The sequence below is a fragment of the Podarcis raffonei genome, chromosome 5, assembly GCF_027172205.1.
Source record: "Podarcis raffonei isolate rPodRaf1 chromosome 5, rPodRaf1.pri, whole genome shotgun sequence".
Taxonomy (NCBI): Eukaryota; Metazoa; Chordata; class Lepidosauria; order Squamata; family Lacertidae; genus Podarcis; species Podarcis raffonei.
Window position 1 is genome coordinate 53,218,786 of NC_070606.1, and position 18,259 is coordinate 53,237,044.

At 43.1% G+C, this 18,259-nt stretch overlaps 1 protein-coding gene across 3 annotated transcripts in view; it reads right to left on the reverse strand.

Annotated features, from left to right (window-relative positions):
- The window catches only part of ACSL5 (acyl-CoA synthetase long chain family member 5), a 34,057-nt gene that overhangs the window by 14,733 nt on the left and 1,065 nt on the right, over positions 1-18,259 (reverse strand). The window contains exons 1-6 of one of the 3 annotated variants that reach the window (XM_053389211.1): positions 12,364-12,456; positions 5,027-5,215; positions 3,339-3,447; positions 1,963-2,027; positions 1,782-1,883; positions 1,189-1,288 (exon numbers count right to left, since the gene is read on the reverse strand). In XM_053389211.1, the coding sequence (XP_053245186.1) occupies positions 1,189-1,288; positions 1,782-1,883; positions 1,963-2,027; positions 3,339-3,447; positions 5,027-5,182 (532 nt within the window). In that variant the 5' untranslated portion in view covers positions 5,183-5,215; positions 12,364-12,456. Of the gene's footprint in view, positions 1-1,188; positions 1,289-1,781; positions 1,884-1,962; positions 2,028-3,338; positions 3,448-5,026; positions 5,216-5,654; positions 5,827-12,363; positions 12,457-18,259 lie in introns of those variants that run through there. The other 2 variants (XM_053389212.1, XM_053389210.1) reach the window with 2 other exon arrangements.

Genomic DNA, 18,259 nt, shown 5'->3' on the forward strand with positions numbered 1-18,259 from the left:
GGAAGTTCAAAGCTTAGTAACTGAAATACAGTGGTACCTCGGGTTAAGTACTTAATTCGTTCCGGAGGTCCATTCTTAACCTGAAACTGTTCTTAACCTGAAGCACCACTTTAGCTAATGGGGCCTCCTGCTGCTGCCGCGCCGCTGGAGCACGATTTCTGTTCTCATCCTGAAGCAACGTTCTTAACCTGAAGCACTATTTCTGGCTTAGCAGAGTCTGTAACCTGAAGCATATGTAACCTGAAGCGTATGTAACACAAGGTACCACTGTACCAGCAATGGAGTGTATGATCCTCACCTGTATTTTTTTGTGTGTGTCTGCAAATTGAGTTTAATGGCCACTATTTTCATTTCAATAATGCCTTTTTTTTTCTAGGATAGCATAAACGTAACTATAGAAGGGGGGGGTGTCTTCTATTTAAGCATTTTGAAGCCAAGATGAGACTAGTTGCAAGCAATTGCATTGTTTCATTGCTTTACAGAAATAAATACCCTGTTACCACCCCTGCGTAGTCTTCTGAAGACAGATTATGTTCAACACTGTCAAAAGTATCTTCTAAGAGGCAAACTCTGACTATTTGTCAAACAGCCTGAAGAAGTTTTCCAAAGGCAGGCTCAGAAAACCCCACCTCAAGAAGGAGCAGGACCAAAAATCTGATCAGGGACTTAAAGTTGGTTGAGAAATGCTTTGCTCCTCTACTTAAGCAAGGTTTTTGTCTCATGGGGATTCCAGGGCTTTTTGCGGTCAAAGATCCAGCATACCGACAGCTGTACTGACAGAACAGAGCTTCAGCTACTAAAGCTCTTTCATTTGGCTCTATTCAAAGCAACATTGTTATGTCACATTGAACAGGACTGGAATTACAGAGGAGGAGGAGGAGGAGAGGTCAGTTCCATTAATGACACACAGGGTTACCTGCTCCCCCATCCTCAGATTTTACACCTGTCTTTTACTTGCCCCTCTCCAGACTAACAAAGCAGGGGATAATTTTTCTGAGTCATTTCTGCCTTTTAAGAAGAATTTGGGTCATATTAACTCAAACAGGAGGGGTATTCTTGGAACTTTTGTCCCTCTATTTGAGGACCAAATTTCACTTTATAGCAGTCACTTGTCAAGAAAATAACGCGCACCCCCCATATAAATAAAAAGTAGAACAATGTATTTCATGGCCAGAGAAAACAGCTTACCTTTGTTAATAATGTACACAATTGCATCAGGTCCCAGAGTGTCATAAAGGGGAACTGCAACCATTGAGTAAGTGTAGCAGGCAAGCTCAGAGATCACCCACTACAGGAGAAAAGAATGGAAAAACACATAAGCATTGTGTGGCAATATATAAAACAGCATGTTTAAGAATCAGGTATATTCTAGTAATCCTCCCATTAGAGCTTCAGGTGTTAATTGTGTTGAGCTTGTGAACTTGCAGGCTTGCACCTGGCAGGAACTATATATGACACATCTATTCCAATGAGCACGATTAGTCAAGGAAGCTTGATTTTATCAGCCAAACTGCAGAAGCAATTGTGGCAGATACGCAAGCCATTGTGCAAATTGGGGGGGGGGGGCTCATTAGGAAATTGTGAACACATCACGTATTAATTCCAGCAAGACAGGCAACATGCCAAAGCTGCTCCCAACACCAGACCAGAACATGGATACAACATGAACAGGCAGCAGGTCCATTCACTTCTTCTGCTGCTTCCAAACAATATCAAAAGTGTGCAAATTTAGGAATGGTTTTACCAGAATACTACGGCCAACTAGGATTCTCACAAGTTACCTCTGGTCTATTCTGAGCAAAGATGCCAATGAACTGATCTCCTGAGGGTTTACATCCTTTGTGTAGAAGACCTGATCCCAGGTGTTCAGCTCTGTCCAGCACCTGGAAATATCAAGGAGAGTTAACTTGACATTATTGGCAAGGGATTTAGGTCAATTTTCCAGTTGGTGTTTTAACCAACCTGTTGGTAAGACAGCCACTGAAAAGGTTTCTTTGGTTTTCTGTATCCTAAGCAAGGGCCATTTTCTGCAAGGAAAAAAAATGAGATTATGAATATGCCAGCATAGTAGAAGGGTCTTCAAGTGAACTGAAGGATACCGAACAAGAATCCACAGCTTTTAGGCATCCCTGATTTGCTGACATTGTCAGCCGGATTTGTTGCCTAGATGCTAAATTATGTCTTTAGTTTGCAAGATCTTGAGCAACTGAACACTTTTCTGCATTAGAGGATTCTAGGCAGCTTTGTGAAGATGCATTCCCATTCATTGTATTTTCCTTCCTTTAATATTAGATGTGGTTTACAGTTTAAAAATAATAATACTTGAACAGAAAATCAAGCAAATTTCAAGAAACATTAGAATGCCTTCTTACAGGAAAGTTTGAAATACTTTTCTTATATAGCATTCACATATTACTGTGATATGTAGATCCCCCTCATCAAAATAGCATCAGAAGCTGGCTAAGGACCAAAGCACATGTGATGCAAGAGATTCAGACTGGATTTCTTATTTGGACAACACAGGTTCTTGGGCTCCAAGTCTGAAATTGATCAGTGCAGCAGTGTTGGCAGTAGAATTATACAAATACAAGACACTGTACCCGTCTATCTCCCTTTCTTACAAGAGGTCAAAACAAGGGGGGCTGGGCAGTTCAGATCAATAATTCCTAGTGGTTGCTGCTCTGACAAAGTTTGGATGCCTTACACTGGCTTCTTTTTAAAGAAGTGTTCTCTTCTTAATTCGGGATATCAAGTCATTGATCTACCACATTATATGGTTTGGCCTCAAGCATTATGCTCCAACCTCATGAAAATGAAAGTCAGACTTTCAATTTCACACCATTCGTTTCCACACCAATTATAAGGAGCCCTGCAATATTTGTGGTGTTAGAGGATTTGTTTTTATATTCAAGTCATCTCTAAAGCAAGCCAGCCATTTTTGAAGAATATCCTCAGTAGGCAATCACTGTGGGTAGAAACGGATGCTCATATCAAGGACCATAAACACACAGAAAGACTGCCATGAATCCATATTCCCATATGGAAAGCCCAGTGTTATTTTTCTAGAAAAAGAAGTGGTGGAACTCACCACCACCGTCTCCCTTATTCTCTTATAATGGCAATGACACTCACTTGAGTGGTACCAGAACTGAGTTCCTGAAAGTTCCACCTGGAAAAGCCTCTGCAAAAAATCATTCTGTTAGCTTTTCCCTACTCAGCTTCATTAGCTTTATCAGGTGAGAAGTACCATGGCAACACCCTCTCCATCCAAAACTGTGGTTTGAACAAGCAATGCTAAAACAGGCCATCCAAGTTGTCCCAGTGAATTCCCTACTCACCTGAGACGTAGCGTCCTCTTCTGAAACTTTCATATAAGGTCCGTGCATCCTCGTGGTAATAAGAAAGAAGCTTGCCATCAGGCATAAGAGCACTTCTTCTAGCTCCTCCCTACATTCAGAAATTATTCAGGTTAGTTGGCAATGTGGATGATGCACCACAAGGCCCCACTCCCCACATTAGACTTAACTCAGATTAAGACTACCCAAGGTTCTTCTCCCCACAATCTGTACATAGGGTTTTCTCATCTTACAAAGTGCTAAGATAAATTGCTACACCAGTTGGGGGGGGACAGCAATGCATTTAATGATGCATGAACCCCTAAACTACCACCACCACAAGTAATAATAATTAATGGACACAGCCTTTCCATGTTCCCTTGATCCTAGCCATGCCTTAAGGCCTAGAGAAGTCTCCACCTGAAATAGTCATCTCCTATATCTCCCTTTTCGCTTCTAGATGTTTCCTGCCTCCCACCACCTTAAAGTAAACTTAGGGAAACCAGCAGCAGTGAAGCTAGTTCAGTTTCAGAGGCAGGGGGAGAGTAAACTCGCCTTATTAACTGGCATGGGCTTCCTAGACCATGGGTTTCCAACTCTCCTCCTCCCATTGTGGAATTGATACTATCCCTATAGCACTTTTCATAGTGCCCAGCAAATGATTTAAGAGCCACTGTTATAGCATTGAAATCAAGCAAGTATGGAAGCGCCAATGCACTTCCTCTTCATCCATCTCAGGCCATTAGGATAGCTATCAGATCTCCTTCAGAGGCCATCTGTTCCTAAAACAGTAGTAATTAGATGTCAACAAGATCTGTAGCCATTTCATTTGGCTGCCCTCATGAATCGAGCACCATCTCCTCAAGAATTTGTTAGTTGACTCCATGTTAAGTGAGATGGTGCATGACCCACAAAGATGCTTTGTAGGCACACATACAGAAGCTGTTCTACTGATGGTTAACCAATGACTGTAGCAGAATCCGGTTGACTGGTCAGCCGTGTGACAATACTGCCCCAACCAAGCAGCCTTTGGGGAGAACAATTAACCTGACAAGTCTTTTCACCTTTTATCTGGTGTACAGCATTGCAGCCAGTCAGCCAAGCCTCAACAGTTTTCTGGCATAGGGGGAGGTATGCTGCCTCCCCCCCATGTCATCTGTGCCAGGGACAGCCCCAGCCAATCTGCAGCCATTTAAATTTGGCATGGCCGGCTGGCTCCCTCTTCCTTGCCTCTTCTCCTGGAAACTTTGTTACTTGGGTGCCTTGGCATGCAAAGGAATCTAACATTTACAGGCATAAAAGGAAATTGTGCAGCTGCTGCCCTCTATTTAGATCTAAACTCTTGTTGATCCCAGGTATGTTTCTGGGGGTAAGTGTGTCAGTTTTCCCTGTAATGTTCATGGCTAGAACTCAAGTAGAATCCCAGAACAATATAAGAATGCAGATGTGCACAGCACCATCAGCATACGTGCGAACAATATCGGCTGTTGGAGAATGTAGATTCCCACCGTCCCCTATCTACCACCCAATACTCACTGAGAAAGGTCATAAATCTCAAGTAGTTTCCATAGCAAGTCAAGTACATTTCACACAACAGCATCCAATGAAGGGTAAGCTAAGCAATTCATACATTTCATCTAGCCCATTCATCTGCCAACAGCGGCTGATGGCAGCCTTTTCTTTTCTTTTACCTCAGTGCCAACCGACTGCTTCTTCAAGTCAACGGGAGCCGCAATTGGTTTTGGTTTGGTTATCAGCCATAGGAAGACTGTTGTTCCGAAAGTAACAAGACCAATCAAAGCAGGAGTCGGGAGTGGTGAAAACAAGAACTGAAGTATCCAAATCATCCTGTTGGATCAGTGCAGACAAAGTGGTGAAGCCTGAAGCAAGAGGCACACAGCAATTAGAACACCATTAACTTTTCATACATAGCTTAATAAAGGTGTTATCCAGTAGCATGACAACGAAATGTTCCCAAGATAGTTATTATTATCCAAGGCTTAATTTAAACTGAAGGCAGCCAATCCACCATCTAGGTTAGCATCTGATCATGATGTGCTGTAAGTACCGTGGTACAGATAACTAACTTTGGTTGTGGTAGATTCTGCAAAATCTCCAAGAAGAGCAACTTATTCTACTTTCTAGTCATGTTTCTAGTCCCAAGGATATGCTATTCATTCTTATCTCCATATCCTCCTACAGAGTCTATAGAGCTCATTTCCAAGTACACATAAGTAGCTCAGTGGTGCAGCACCTGCTTTGAATATTTAATCCTACCATTGGCAGTTCAAAGAATTAGATGATGCAAAAGTCTCCTACCCTGGAGATCCACTGTCTGTCAGAGCATGCAGTACTTGTCTAGAGGGACCAATGCTCTTGCCTACAAGGCAACTTCATATGTTCATGTAACTTATGTTTCCTTGTATGGTTTTGTTCCCCACTTCCACAGCCCCTGCCCCAGAGACGGGCAGTTGTCATTCTGGGCACAATACACTATTGGAAAGCTTAGCGAGAAAATTAGTTCAAAGAGTTCCCAGCTCCAAGACAACTCCATCAAACACTGACAAGGACTTTGCTGGCATTTTCAAGAGATATGGAAGGAGACTCTGCACTTTCACAAATTGCGTAACATATTACAGCTACTGACTTTTGCCCTTGGATGTGTGGTTTGCTGACTTCTAAGTGTATTCAAGAGCTGCTCATACAGGAAGCCCTTTTCACCCATTTATCAAGAGAGGTCATTATACTACGAACTATGCTAAAGTTTACACAACGATGAAGTGAGCTGACTACATCTGTTTATCACTGAAGTCTTGCATCTGACCCAAGTACAATTCCATTCCTTGTAGCTAACCAAATACCAATGCACCTCTAAGCTCACGCTATATCTCTCCCACCAACACAAAAGCAGATTTACAAAGTAACTGCTGCTAGACAAATGACTACCCCATACTTTGATATCTCATTGATATCGACTGGGGGCAATAGATCGGGATTTGTTGGTAGATCTATGGATGATTTGCAGTTGATTGTCAAGGACTATTCAGCAACAGCAAAAAAAACAACTCCCTTCCTGCTCTAAATTACATTACTGAAATGAAGAAAGCTTGGAGAAAACAGGAAAGGGGATTGTGTGTAGAAGGACTGTTGTCTCCGTTCATTTGTGGTACTGAAAACAAATTCCTGGGCTCAGAATTATTTAAATCGAAGTTCTAGTTCTAGTTTATAAGTTTATTTTTCTAACCAAAGGCCATAACAAATGTAACAAATTTGTAAAAATAGTATTGATAAAACAGAATATCCATCCATAATATAAGGCAACATCCATGATGTGTGTGAGAGAAAATACCAAACACCAACAAGCTTAAACCTAACTTTATTTCAAATTAAACCTCCTAATCACCATAATGATTTTATGGAACTCATTTGTTCCTGATTTTTCTTGCCTAGAGGGTCTAAATCTAATTGAGTGTATGCGTCATTTGCACCAGGTCTGCCGGGTGCATTTTGCAAGTGTGAATCTGGCCATTCTAGATTTAGATCAGCTATGAAGATAAATTAGAAGTTTGCTTTGTTTACAGAATAGTCCTAGATCAAAAGGACTTTATCTTTTGAGTTCAGGAACATCCATATAATCAGAGCTTTCATTTTTTATCTGAACTGAACGAGACAGGTTTTAGAACTAGGAGATGTATAGAGACAATGGGCTACATACAGGTGACTCTCAACTTACATGAGGGATACATTCCGGGGATAGCACATAAAATAAAAATTCTATATAGTCAAAACACATTGGATACCATGGCAGGTGGGATTGCCAAAGTCTTCCCCCCCCAATGCCCGCTCTTTCCGCTCTCTTTTTATTTATTTTTTTGAAAATCCTAGCTTGTAAAGCTGAATGCACACAAGTTAAATGTGCATAAGTTGAGAGTTACCTGTATTACTTACTAAGAAACCAGAAGTGTTTTTACTAGGTATTACAGGGAATGAGATAAACAAGAAAGAGAAGTTGTTTTTATATGCAGTGACTGCAGCAAGAATATTGATGGCCCAGAAATGGAAACAAGAGGAGCTGCCTACAATAGAAGATTGGAGAGCCAAAATGATGGACTATGCGGAATTGGACAGAATGACAGGAAGGATTCGGAATCGACGAGATCAAAGATTTACAGAAGATTGGGAGAAGTTTATTCAATATTTGCAAAAACTAAGTGATAACCAGATTACGTTTGTAAGTTTTAAGGAAGCTCTGTGATGTGAAAATCTAATAATAAGTATAAACAATGAAATTGAAGCTACCAGAATAAATAACAATAAGTAGGATTGTGTTAAAAGTTATAGAATGAAGGAAGTTCAGACAAATTGAAGGAAGTCAAAAAAAATGGAATTAAGAGGTAATTAAGAAGTTTGAATGTACAACTTTGTTTTCTTTTTTTGTATTTGTAAACCAATAAAAATATAATTTTTTAAAAAAGAGAGATTTACCTGTATTACTAATGTTTTAAAACAAAATCTACCCTGCCTAATTTTCCAGAAGTATCCAGGGTGGCTAACAAATGAGATAAAGGATAAAACACAAGTAACTACCTCTGATTAAAGCCCATCATAAAATCAAAATATAAGTATGAAAACTACAACAAATATCACAGTGTTCAGAACTGCAGGATGGCCATCAACATACTTGACTATGTCAGCAAATGATATTTCAGTGAATGAACATTTATTATCTATATACCGCCCATCTGACCAGGTTGCCACTCTGGGCAGCTTCCAACAAATTAAAACATTAAGCACAGTAAAACATCAAGTATTAAAAACTTCCCTATACAGTAGTCAGGTCTTTACCAACGACCTGTAGCAATACAACAAAAGGGCTCTGAGGCACTTGACTCAACAATTTGGCATTATTTATGATTCTTTATTCAATGCCCATACCCGCCTTCATCCAAAGTTCAGAGGGCAGTTTACAATTCATTCCACAAAGTGTCTGCCATGGCACATATCACCCTCATCCTGGCTGACCGCAGCTTTGTCAGGGCAAGGGATTTGGAGCAGAGCCTCTGTAATTATCAGAGGACATTGGGGCAGGGGGAGCCATATACAGAGAAGGGGCTTTAAGTATTTGTTAAGAGATTCCCGCCCGAGAGTCCTTTAAAGATAGGAGGGTCTACCATAACATCCCTCCATCCCATTTCCTATGCTACTAACTGCATCCATCCCTGGGAAGGCCAGGGAAGCAGGCAGTTATCACTGTCCCCAAACACTGCTTCAGCCACCACCGCTGCTGCTGGGAAAAGTCAGGAGACAGATTATTACCCAGCTGCCCAGAAGAAGACACATTTGGCTGCTATCTGAAATGGGTTGCCAAGTTGGGCACAATAGCAGAGGGGCTACTTTCCCCTGTCGCCATTGCGGAACCTTAGAAGACCAGCAGTTGGAGCAGCCAACAGTAACATCTGCAGCCTAGAGTGGACAGTTAACGGCATCATCTTCCAAGGATGCTGGGAGGAGGCGGGAGCGACAGCCTATCCAGCTACTCCAAATGAACTGCTCTACACCCGGGGGGGGGGGGTTGTTCTCTTCCATGTACCTTTATCTTGTTAAACAATCTATGGCCTTTTAAACTGTGAGGGGGGTATTGTGTTTTGGTTTGTTATCCTGGTATTGCGTTGTTGTGCTTTAATAATGTAAATCGCTCTGTGAGCTTCAGGCGGAGGGCAGTTTTGAAATTTAATAAACAACAATAAAATGGGAACACTTTAAAAAAGAGAAAAGATGGCTGAAATATATTGCTCTTTTAAGAAAAGAAGTGCTACCTTTAAAAAAAAACCAAACCAAAACCGTGTGTGTTAATTTTCATTTTGGAGGCTGCCTTAGCTGTTATCAGGCAGAATGATATGATAAATCTTGTTCACACTCAACACACCCTGATTAAAGCAGCCTTTGACAGCCTGGTACCCTCCAAGTGCTTTAGACTAGAACTCCAATCAACCCCAGCCAGAACAACTATGATGGGTGGGGCTGTGGGGAGCAGGGTAGGGTAGGTTAGGTGTGTGTGTGTGTGTGTGTGTGTGTGTGTGTGTGTGTGTGTTGCAGTAGAGCATGATCCTCAAACCTGGTGCTCTCCAAATGTTTTGGACTATGTGAAGGACAAACCTTAATAAAACTCTAGTCCATGGGTAGGCAAACTAAGTCCCGGGGGCCAAATCCAGCCCAATCGCTTTCTAAATCTGGCCCACGGATGGTCTGGGAATCAGCCTGTTTTTACATGAGTAGAATGTCCTTTTTATTTAAAATGCATCTCTGGGTTATTTGTGGGGCATAGGATTTCATTCATTCATTTATTTTTCAAAATATAGCCCAGCCCCTCAAGGTCTGAGGGACAGTGGACCAGCCCCCTGCTGGAAAAGTCTGCTGACCCCTGATGATCTAAGCAGACAGGTCTCTGACTCTTGCCTCCCAAATCCCATAACACCCGTGTATTATGCAAAAAGTATCTCATACATTACTATTCCAGTTGTTGTATAATGAAGAGGAACTTATTAAAGTTGTTGCTGGTTATTAGAGCATTGCTTAGTTGGCCAATTATTCAGTTCTGGCCATTTTTATACTGGGCTGAAAACATTGCTGTGTGTTTGTAAGTTGCCTAGCAAGGACCTTGTCCTATAAACGCAGCCTAAATATGTAAACAAATAGACAAGTATATTATTCAATCTACATCCGGTAACTCCTGCAGCCAAGCTGGTGCCAAGTGTATTCCTCTGCTTTCCTTTGGACCACATTAGTGAGGCTGAGAGGGGGGGACTTGTTGTCTAGGCAGCCCAGACCCTCCATACACACTGTCCAAAAGTGCACCCCACAGAGGTCACTTCAGTGCTGCTAACACAGCAAAAAGCAACACAGGCACTGAGATTGTTCAGCCCAGGAGGCACAGTCCATTGTCTCAAGACAGATGGATAACAACAACTATATTCAGTAATCTATTAATCCAGCTATTGCTATTCTTCCCATGCTTCCTGTCCCCACCTATATGGAGAACAGTCTTGTATGGATTGAAATGCTCTCTTTAGTAAACTATTATTTAATGAAAAAACCCTGTCTGTTTAAAATTGAGTTAAGGTTCTCTCGTAATGGCTCAAACACTACAAAGCCAAGAAACTAGATGCCAAAGATTATGCCTTAACAAGTATGTCATGACATTTTCCAGCACCACAAATTATGCTTGCTTGCAACATGCACCCACACTTTTCCTTGATCTTTCTGGCACAAATCCTGATGGGAGGAATGAATTATTTGGGATGAGCAAAGTTGTCCCACATTGTCCTGGTCCAGTATTGCCTTACGCAGCATCTGAACACTGCTGTGTTGCCAGAGAAATCATCCTGCAAATTGACCCATGCCTCTTTCTTGCTTACATCAGTATCTAGTAGGTTGGGCTGAACAAAGAGATGGGGATCGTCTCCGATTCAGCGGGGCAAGAATAACACTCCTGGTGTGTGTGAGAATAGGGTTGTGAGGTGTGGAGTAGGAATTGCAGTGAAGAGCAGGGGATATGCGTGGTTGTGGGTGTGCTCCCCCACAAAACATTTTCAAGTTTCCAAACATGCTCATGGGTCCAAAAACGTTGATGAGCCGTTATTTAAGAAGAAGAAGAAGAGTTTGGATTTGATATCCCGCCTTTCACTCCCTTTAAGGAGTCTCAAAGCGGCTAACATTCTCCTTTCCCTTCCTCCCCCACAACAAACACTCTGTGAGGTGAGTGGGGCTGAGAGACTTCAGAGAAGTGTGACTGGCCCAAGGTCACCCAGCAGCTGCATGTGGAGGAGCGGATACGCAAACCCGGTTCCCCAGATTACGAGACTACCGCTCTTAACCACTACACCACACTGGCTCTCATTGCAACCCACTTCGTATTCCATAGGCATTGCACTTAGTATGCTTTCTTTCCCAGTTCTGTTCTCATGAATATGCATTCAGCATGCCTTCATTATATAAGACTTCTCGAAGGTATTCAAGCCTCCTTTGGATAGAGCATTTCTCTTACACAGTACTTGTATATTACAAGTGTACTCATTGCTAACTAGAAAGGCCACTTATCAGAAGTCTGATAAGGACCAAGATTGTCCAAGATTCAGTAACTTTACTCAGTTTTTATTTAACTAGACAAGCCATAGTTCAATGGCAGAGAACATGCAGAAATTTCCAGCCTCAGTTCCTGCCATCTCCAGGGACAACTCCCATCTGAAATGCTAGAGAGCTACTTTCAGGCCATGTAGCAGATAATAGGGAGCTAGATGGACATGTGTTCCAACTTGACATGAGACATTTTTCATGTTCCTCAGCAAAGCAAGGTTAAAACTAAACTATAAAGATTTCAAGCAAACTCCTAGAAGTTATTCATCAATTATGTACAGCAGCAATCAGAGCATTCTTATTCCACAGAACAAAACATAAAAAACAGTGGAAGCTTTCACTCAGCTTCAATTGCGTTTTTAGTCAGTCAAAACCAAACCAAAACTCCAGAGCTACATTACTATTTATATAAGCATGTCTGTGCTGCATAAAGGGATAACTCAAGCCTTGACCTTTGAATCTCTGTCATAGAAACTGGATAAGCAACTGCTGCTAGAAGACCCAAGTAGAAAAGCAAGTCAGCTGTTGAATGGTCTTGGTATAAATACTATACCTTTGAGTTCAGTTCTCATCTAGATACATAAATCTATGCAACAAAGGCCACGTTTCGAAGCATAAAGGGGTTTTAAGCAAATTACTGTTGCTAACCCACTACCACAGAGTTGCAATATTACCACCTTCTACCCTTTTAACATCCTCTCAAGATACAAATACAACTGACTGAGTAAAAACAATAGCAACCGCCAACGAAAAGAACCTTATTCAGACATCCGGTGTGCCTTTTGCTAACCTCTAAAGTTATCAATAGTACGCACAAGAGGAGGAGGACAAAAGCCAGGCACGCTTTAGAATTGATCTGTAACATACTAAATCTGACCATGCTTCTTCCACTTACCAGCTAGCAGCCTCCTACCACACGCTTGCAACAAACTCAGACTCACGGCCTTAAATAGCAGCCACTTCCAGGAAGTGCTGGGAATAGCTCACAGAAAGGGAGGCCTCTCAGGCAGGAAGTGACTCATTTTTCTCAGTCTTTTTAATGCTATGCACATTTGCTTAGAAGGAAATCGCTCTGCACTCAGGGGGGACTTGCTTGCATGCGCCTTACGTAGCTCCAGATAGCTGCAACAGGAAGGGAAGTGGGCAACTGCATTTAGGCTAAAAGCACCAGAAAATAAGCTTTTATTTCCAGCTTAAGACCTTCATCTCCATTTAAAAACAAACGAACATAATTGCCTAGAATTGTGACAAGGGAATACAGAGTTCCCGCACAGGATAAAGAACTATTCTGAACTCACTTACATATAATTTTTAATTTCACTGCAGAGAGGATGGGGTTTGTGAAAGTCCATGAAGTCCAAGCGGTTCATCCCCTAGCCTATGGATATTTATTCAGATGTTCTACTGAGTTCAATGGAGCTTAATCCCAGGTGCATGGGATGGTTCATGAATCGTATAATTCAGCCCCCGTCATCTGCATCTGCTTCTGCTACTTGCCCTCTTTGTCCCAGTTATGTTATGGTTTGAATATGATGCTAAACAATGACTGAGCGCTGCCTTCCCCAACCTGATGCCCTCCATTTGTTTCGGACTGCAACTTTACCACCCTTGACCATTAATCTTGGTAGCTGCGGCTGATGCTGGAATGCTGGAAGGGCATCAGGTTGGGAAAGGCTGATTTAGTATTATGTGAAGGAGCCTCGGGCAACAGCTCACTGCAGCAGCCACGAGACTGCAAGCTTCAAGCTCAGCGATTTTTCATTAACTGTGGACGGTTGTTCTATCTGAACCTGGTCAAATTAGTTTTAGGGTTTAGGGAAACAGGCCAACCATGGTTAATTAAGCTGGCTTGTTTCCTTAAATCATATCTAAGATTTACCACTTATAATTGTAAATTGGTATAATAAGCTGCAATTACCTGAAAGCAAAAGCTTTTGATCTCTTCCCTGCAGGCATAGTGGCAGAAAACAGGAAAGGAGGAATACCAAAAACAGAGACACATGCATGTAAACCTAAACTCTGGTGTAAGTGTCAAAACTTGCCTGTCTGTTGTCATGTCATTTTTTTCTCTTCATTGGAACTTGTGTCCAAATATTAACCTTGAATCACCTGGCGGAAAAGTATGCCGGCAAAGCCCCAAAGGTTCTTCATGTGGCTTTTATTGACCTTAAGCAGGCATTTGATTGAATCTCTAGAAAGCAGCTATGGACAAAACTGGCTGCTACAAAGATCGATCGTCGTCTCCTTCATCTGATTATCAGCCTCCATACAAACACCTTTCTGAGAATCAGGCTAGACAATAAAGGCCTAGTCTCCAACCCTGTTACCACCACTAGAGGGGTAAGACAGGGTTGTCTATTGGCCCCAGCATTGTTTAGCTTTTACATTAACTCACTGGTGACTCACATGGCCAATGATGCTTTCCACCCCCCCCCCAAATTAGCAGGCCGATCTCTGAATGTTCTTCTGTATGCGGATGACGCCGCACTTCTTGCCAGATCCCCTATTGGACTGAGGAAAATGTTGCAAGCTCTACATGAATACTGTGATCAGCATGAGCTCCAACCCAACTATGCTAAGACCAAGATCATGGTCTTCTCTGCCCGACCGAGACTCCATCGATGGTCGATGAACGGGATCCCCCTAGAGCAGGTTAACTGCTTTAAATATCTGGGACAAGTAATACGGTCAAATAGGTCTTTTCTGGCCCATAGAGACTATATAACAACTAATGCATCTAAAGCAGCCACCCAGATTAGATCTCTATATGCTAAGAATCAGGCTCAATCAGTGAAGATAGCTTTGAGACTCTTTCAAATGAAAGTCCTCCCCCTTCTTTTGGTGGGCATCTCTTTAGTCTCCCGTAGGGATTTTTTGAAACTGGATTCTATCCAAACGCGATTCCTTAGAGCCATCCTTAGGATTCCCCCCTCGGTAGCGGGTGCGGTTATGAGATTAGAGGTCGGCTGGCAAGCTCTACGGTATGTGGCCTTGAAGACGAAGCTCTGGCTATGGCTCAAGCTTTGTTTTAAACCAGTGGGTATTGCCCCCTTGATATTGAGGGACGATTTCCAATCATCGTGGGAAAGGGAGGTCATTAACAAGGTTCAATCCTGCGGATTGTCTCACCTTTACTTTGAGTCTATGACGTACAATCAAGCTAGAGCTGTGATCTCCCGGAGACTGAGTGACATTGCCAGACAAGAGGACATAGCCCAGGTAAAACCAGGGATGTTTCTAGGGGACCAGATTTATCGGACCACACCAGCTCCCTACCTTGCAGAAATCCACTATGTGGAATACCGCAGACTTCTTACAGCGGCTAGATTAAATGTCCTTGGCTCTGCGATATTGTGGGGAAGGTATAGGGGAGTACCATACGCCCAGAGAACCTGTCATTGTGCCATGGGTGTGGTTGAGTCCACCGAACACATTCTCTTGACTTGCCCTTCTCATGCAGAGCTTAGACAAAATTTTATAGACCCACTCCTATGTCAATTTAGCTTCCTACCCAGAGAAAACCAGGTTTTACACTTGCTGAATAATGTCACTAGAGCTATACCTTCCTTGGTGGCCAAATTTCTTTTTTTAGCTTTTAAGCGTCGCAAGACTATAATTGACTGTATTGATATGGGGCTATCTGTTTAGCCCATTTTAGTGTTGGCTAAGTTCTAAAATCTTCCTGGATGTTTTAACTGTGTATTGACAAATGTACTTTTTTCTGACTGACGGTCGAATAAAAAGGTTGATGATTGGAACTTGTGTTCCAAGTGGCCGGCTCTTTTGTTGCCTCTGCTACTTTAAGAGTAACCTACAATGTAGCAGGTGAAACTTTTCTATCCCTCTTATCTCCTCATCTGGAAACACCTGCTTAATTATAGCCTATCAGGCTGTTAATGACATAGGTTCTTTTTATCAGCTTTGGTTGATACAGCAGCTACGGTTATTCCTGGAGCAAGACAGTTTGATCATAGTAGTTCAGGCACTGGTAACTTCAGGGCTAGATGAATGCACTGCACTCTATGAAGGGCTTCCCTTGTTCAGTCCATAAACTTTAGTTACTGCACAGCGTCTCTGGCTCCTTTAAAATAAAAGTTGTGAAGCAAAACATGCAAGTACCATTTAAAGAAACTGCTTTGCTAGCTATGAACCTGCCCCTGCCTTTCAGTGCTTTTAGCCAATGAGTGAAGTCAGATCTGTGAGTGCTAGAATGAAATGCAGGGGCTTCGCAAAAGAATACTTAAAAAGGGGTTCTGAACGGAGCAGGAAGGGCTTCCTATTTCTTTCTAGTCAGATTTTGGGTCTTCCTTGATGCACTATCAGTCCAATGTGTTTCCCCCTCCTTTTTGTGCATACATTATTTTATTTTTTGTGTTCTAGTTTTAAACACTCTGCAAATGCAGATACAACAAAAACCCATCATTAGTACCATATTTTTCGCTCTATAGGACACACTTTTTCCCCTCGGTGCGCAGCGACCCCTCTCGCTCTCCAGGCTTCAGGAAGCTATGTGCAAGCCTTCGGAGTGCGGCGGGAGTTCCCGCCAGGCTCCGAAGGCTTGCAGATAGCAGCCTGCAGCCCGAAGCCCGGGGAGCTCAGCGCTGCGCTCCCGGGGCTTCGGGCAGCTATCCGCAGCGCTTGCCACCGCCCCCGGACCTGTTCTGGGGGCTGGGGTCGGGGGAAGCTCGGGCTTCCCCCGCCCCAGCCCCGTGGCTAAAAACGAAGCCATGCGCACCTGGAGAGGTTGTGCGTGGCTAAAGAGGAAGCCAAGACAGCCAGCGGGATTCTTTGCTCTTTGGAGCTGGGGGGGGGGAATAATTTTTTTTCTTTATTTCCCCCCCAAAAAACTAGGTGCGCCCTATGGTCCGGTGCGCCCTATAGAGTGAAAAATATGGTATATCCGTATTGTAGGGAGGTTGGTATTCTGGTTGAGAAAGGATAGGTTAAAACAGCCCTACAAAGTGGTGCAGTATTATTGTACTAATGTTATAGAACAGGGGTGCTGAGAGAGGGTAGTGAATTACCACTCTGTATTCAGTGTTGTTATACAGCTCTAAGGAAACACAAACAGAGGAGGGGTCTATCAAATTGATTTTAGCAGTAACATTGGGAGGAGGGAAAATATTTGCTTTCCCAACCACGAGGGGGGAATAGGATAATGGTGGAAGAGGTTGCTGTTGGTATAAACTCTAAAATTATGGGTATATTCATGTCAAAGGCTCAACCCCCTTTTTTCTCGAAGTAAAATAAAAGGGTGACTGACGTGTGTTGATAGCATTGCTGTAGTTACTGTGAGGTCTAAATCGTAAAGAAGCACAACAATGTTCTTTAACAGTTTACTATTGAACTGATCCACATATGAGCACCTGAACTTGAGTTGCTGATAATCTTACATCTCTTTTGATGCATGCATACACACTTGCCACCTGAAACGCCATGCCTGGTTTTGCACTGAATACAGTATTGCCAGCGAGAGGCAAACTAATGAAAGACATTACAGTAATGTAACTAGTTTACAGCTCATGAAACTTGAATTCTTTGCATTGTTCAGGGTTGACAATGGGGGAAGGCAGGCATCTTGTGCTTTTCACAGCTATGTGGCAGGCAGAAATTCAATTTCCATTATGGGAAATGCTTCACCTGTTGACATTCTGTCTGTCAAACATCTAAGAGCTTGTTGTGTGGTCTCTGATAGATATTTTTGGGCCCTCCACCCAACCTACTAAAAAGGCATACAATTTTGCGCACAACACCAAACATATGCCAATTGGTATTCTCTTTTGCATGTTAAATGGAGGGTCCAGTCGACATAATGAGCCCTGAAAATCCTGTTGGCGCTCCATCATTTCCCTAGCAGTAGTACATTGACTCAGGCTAACACATCAAAATCAGAGCAGAAAAGTACCGTATTTTTCGCTCCATAGGACACACTTTTCCCCTCTTAAAAACTAAGGGGGAAAGTCTGTGTGCCCTATGGAGCGAGTGCAGGGGGGAGGCAGGCAGGAAAAGCCCCCAAGAGCTTCACGCGGCTCTTGCGGGCTTTTCCCCAGGAGAGAGAAGGGACCACCGCTACCCGACCTGTTCTAGGGGCTGGGGTCAGGGGAATCATGGGCTTCCCCCGCCCCCAACCCCGCAAGCTCCGGGAGCGGAGGCAAGGCTGCGCGCAACCTTGCCGCCGCTCCCGGACCTGTTCTGGGGGCTGGGGTCGGGGGAAGCTCGGGGTTACCCCGCCCCAGCCCCGCGGCTAAAAAGGAAGCCAAGACAGTGAGTGGGATCCATCCCGCTGGCTGTCTTGGCTTCTGCCAAAGCCGCGCGCAGCCTCTCCCGGCTGGAGAGGTTGCGCGCGGCTAAAGAGGAAGCCAAGACAGCCAGCGGGATGGATCCCGCTCACTGTCTTGGCTTCTTTGCTCTTTGGGGCTGGGAGGAGGGGGGAATAAGATTTTGTTTCTTGATTTCCCCCACTAAAAACTAGGTGCATCTTGTGGTCCGGTGCGTCCTATAGAGCAAAAAATACGGTAGTTCTGCTTCCCATAATTCTAAGCATTTTGTTCACTATCCTTTTTTACCTAGTCTTGACATCATACGGCACGTGCTTTTGCAAACAGTTGTGGGAACTACTCTGTGCTTCTTGCTGGCAGTAAGCATGGCTGCAATGAGTTTTCATTACAATACTTCCTAGTGTGAAGGCATAAGGTTCCTCCTGGGAAGGCAGGATTTGAAATTGCACAAAAGTACTTTTTAAAAAACCCAACTTTCCCACAACAATAAGCAGTTGTACTTCCATAATTAAA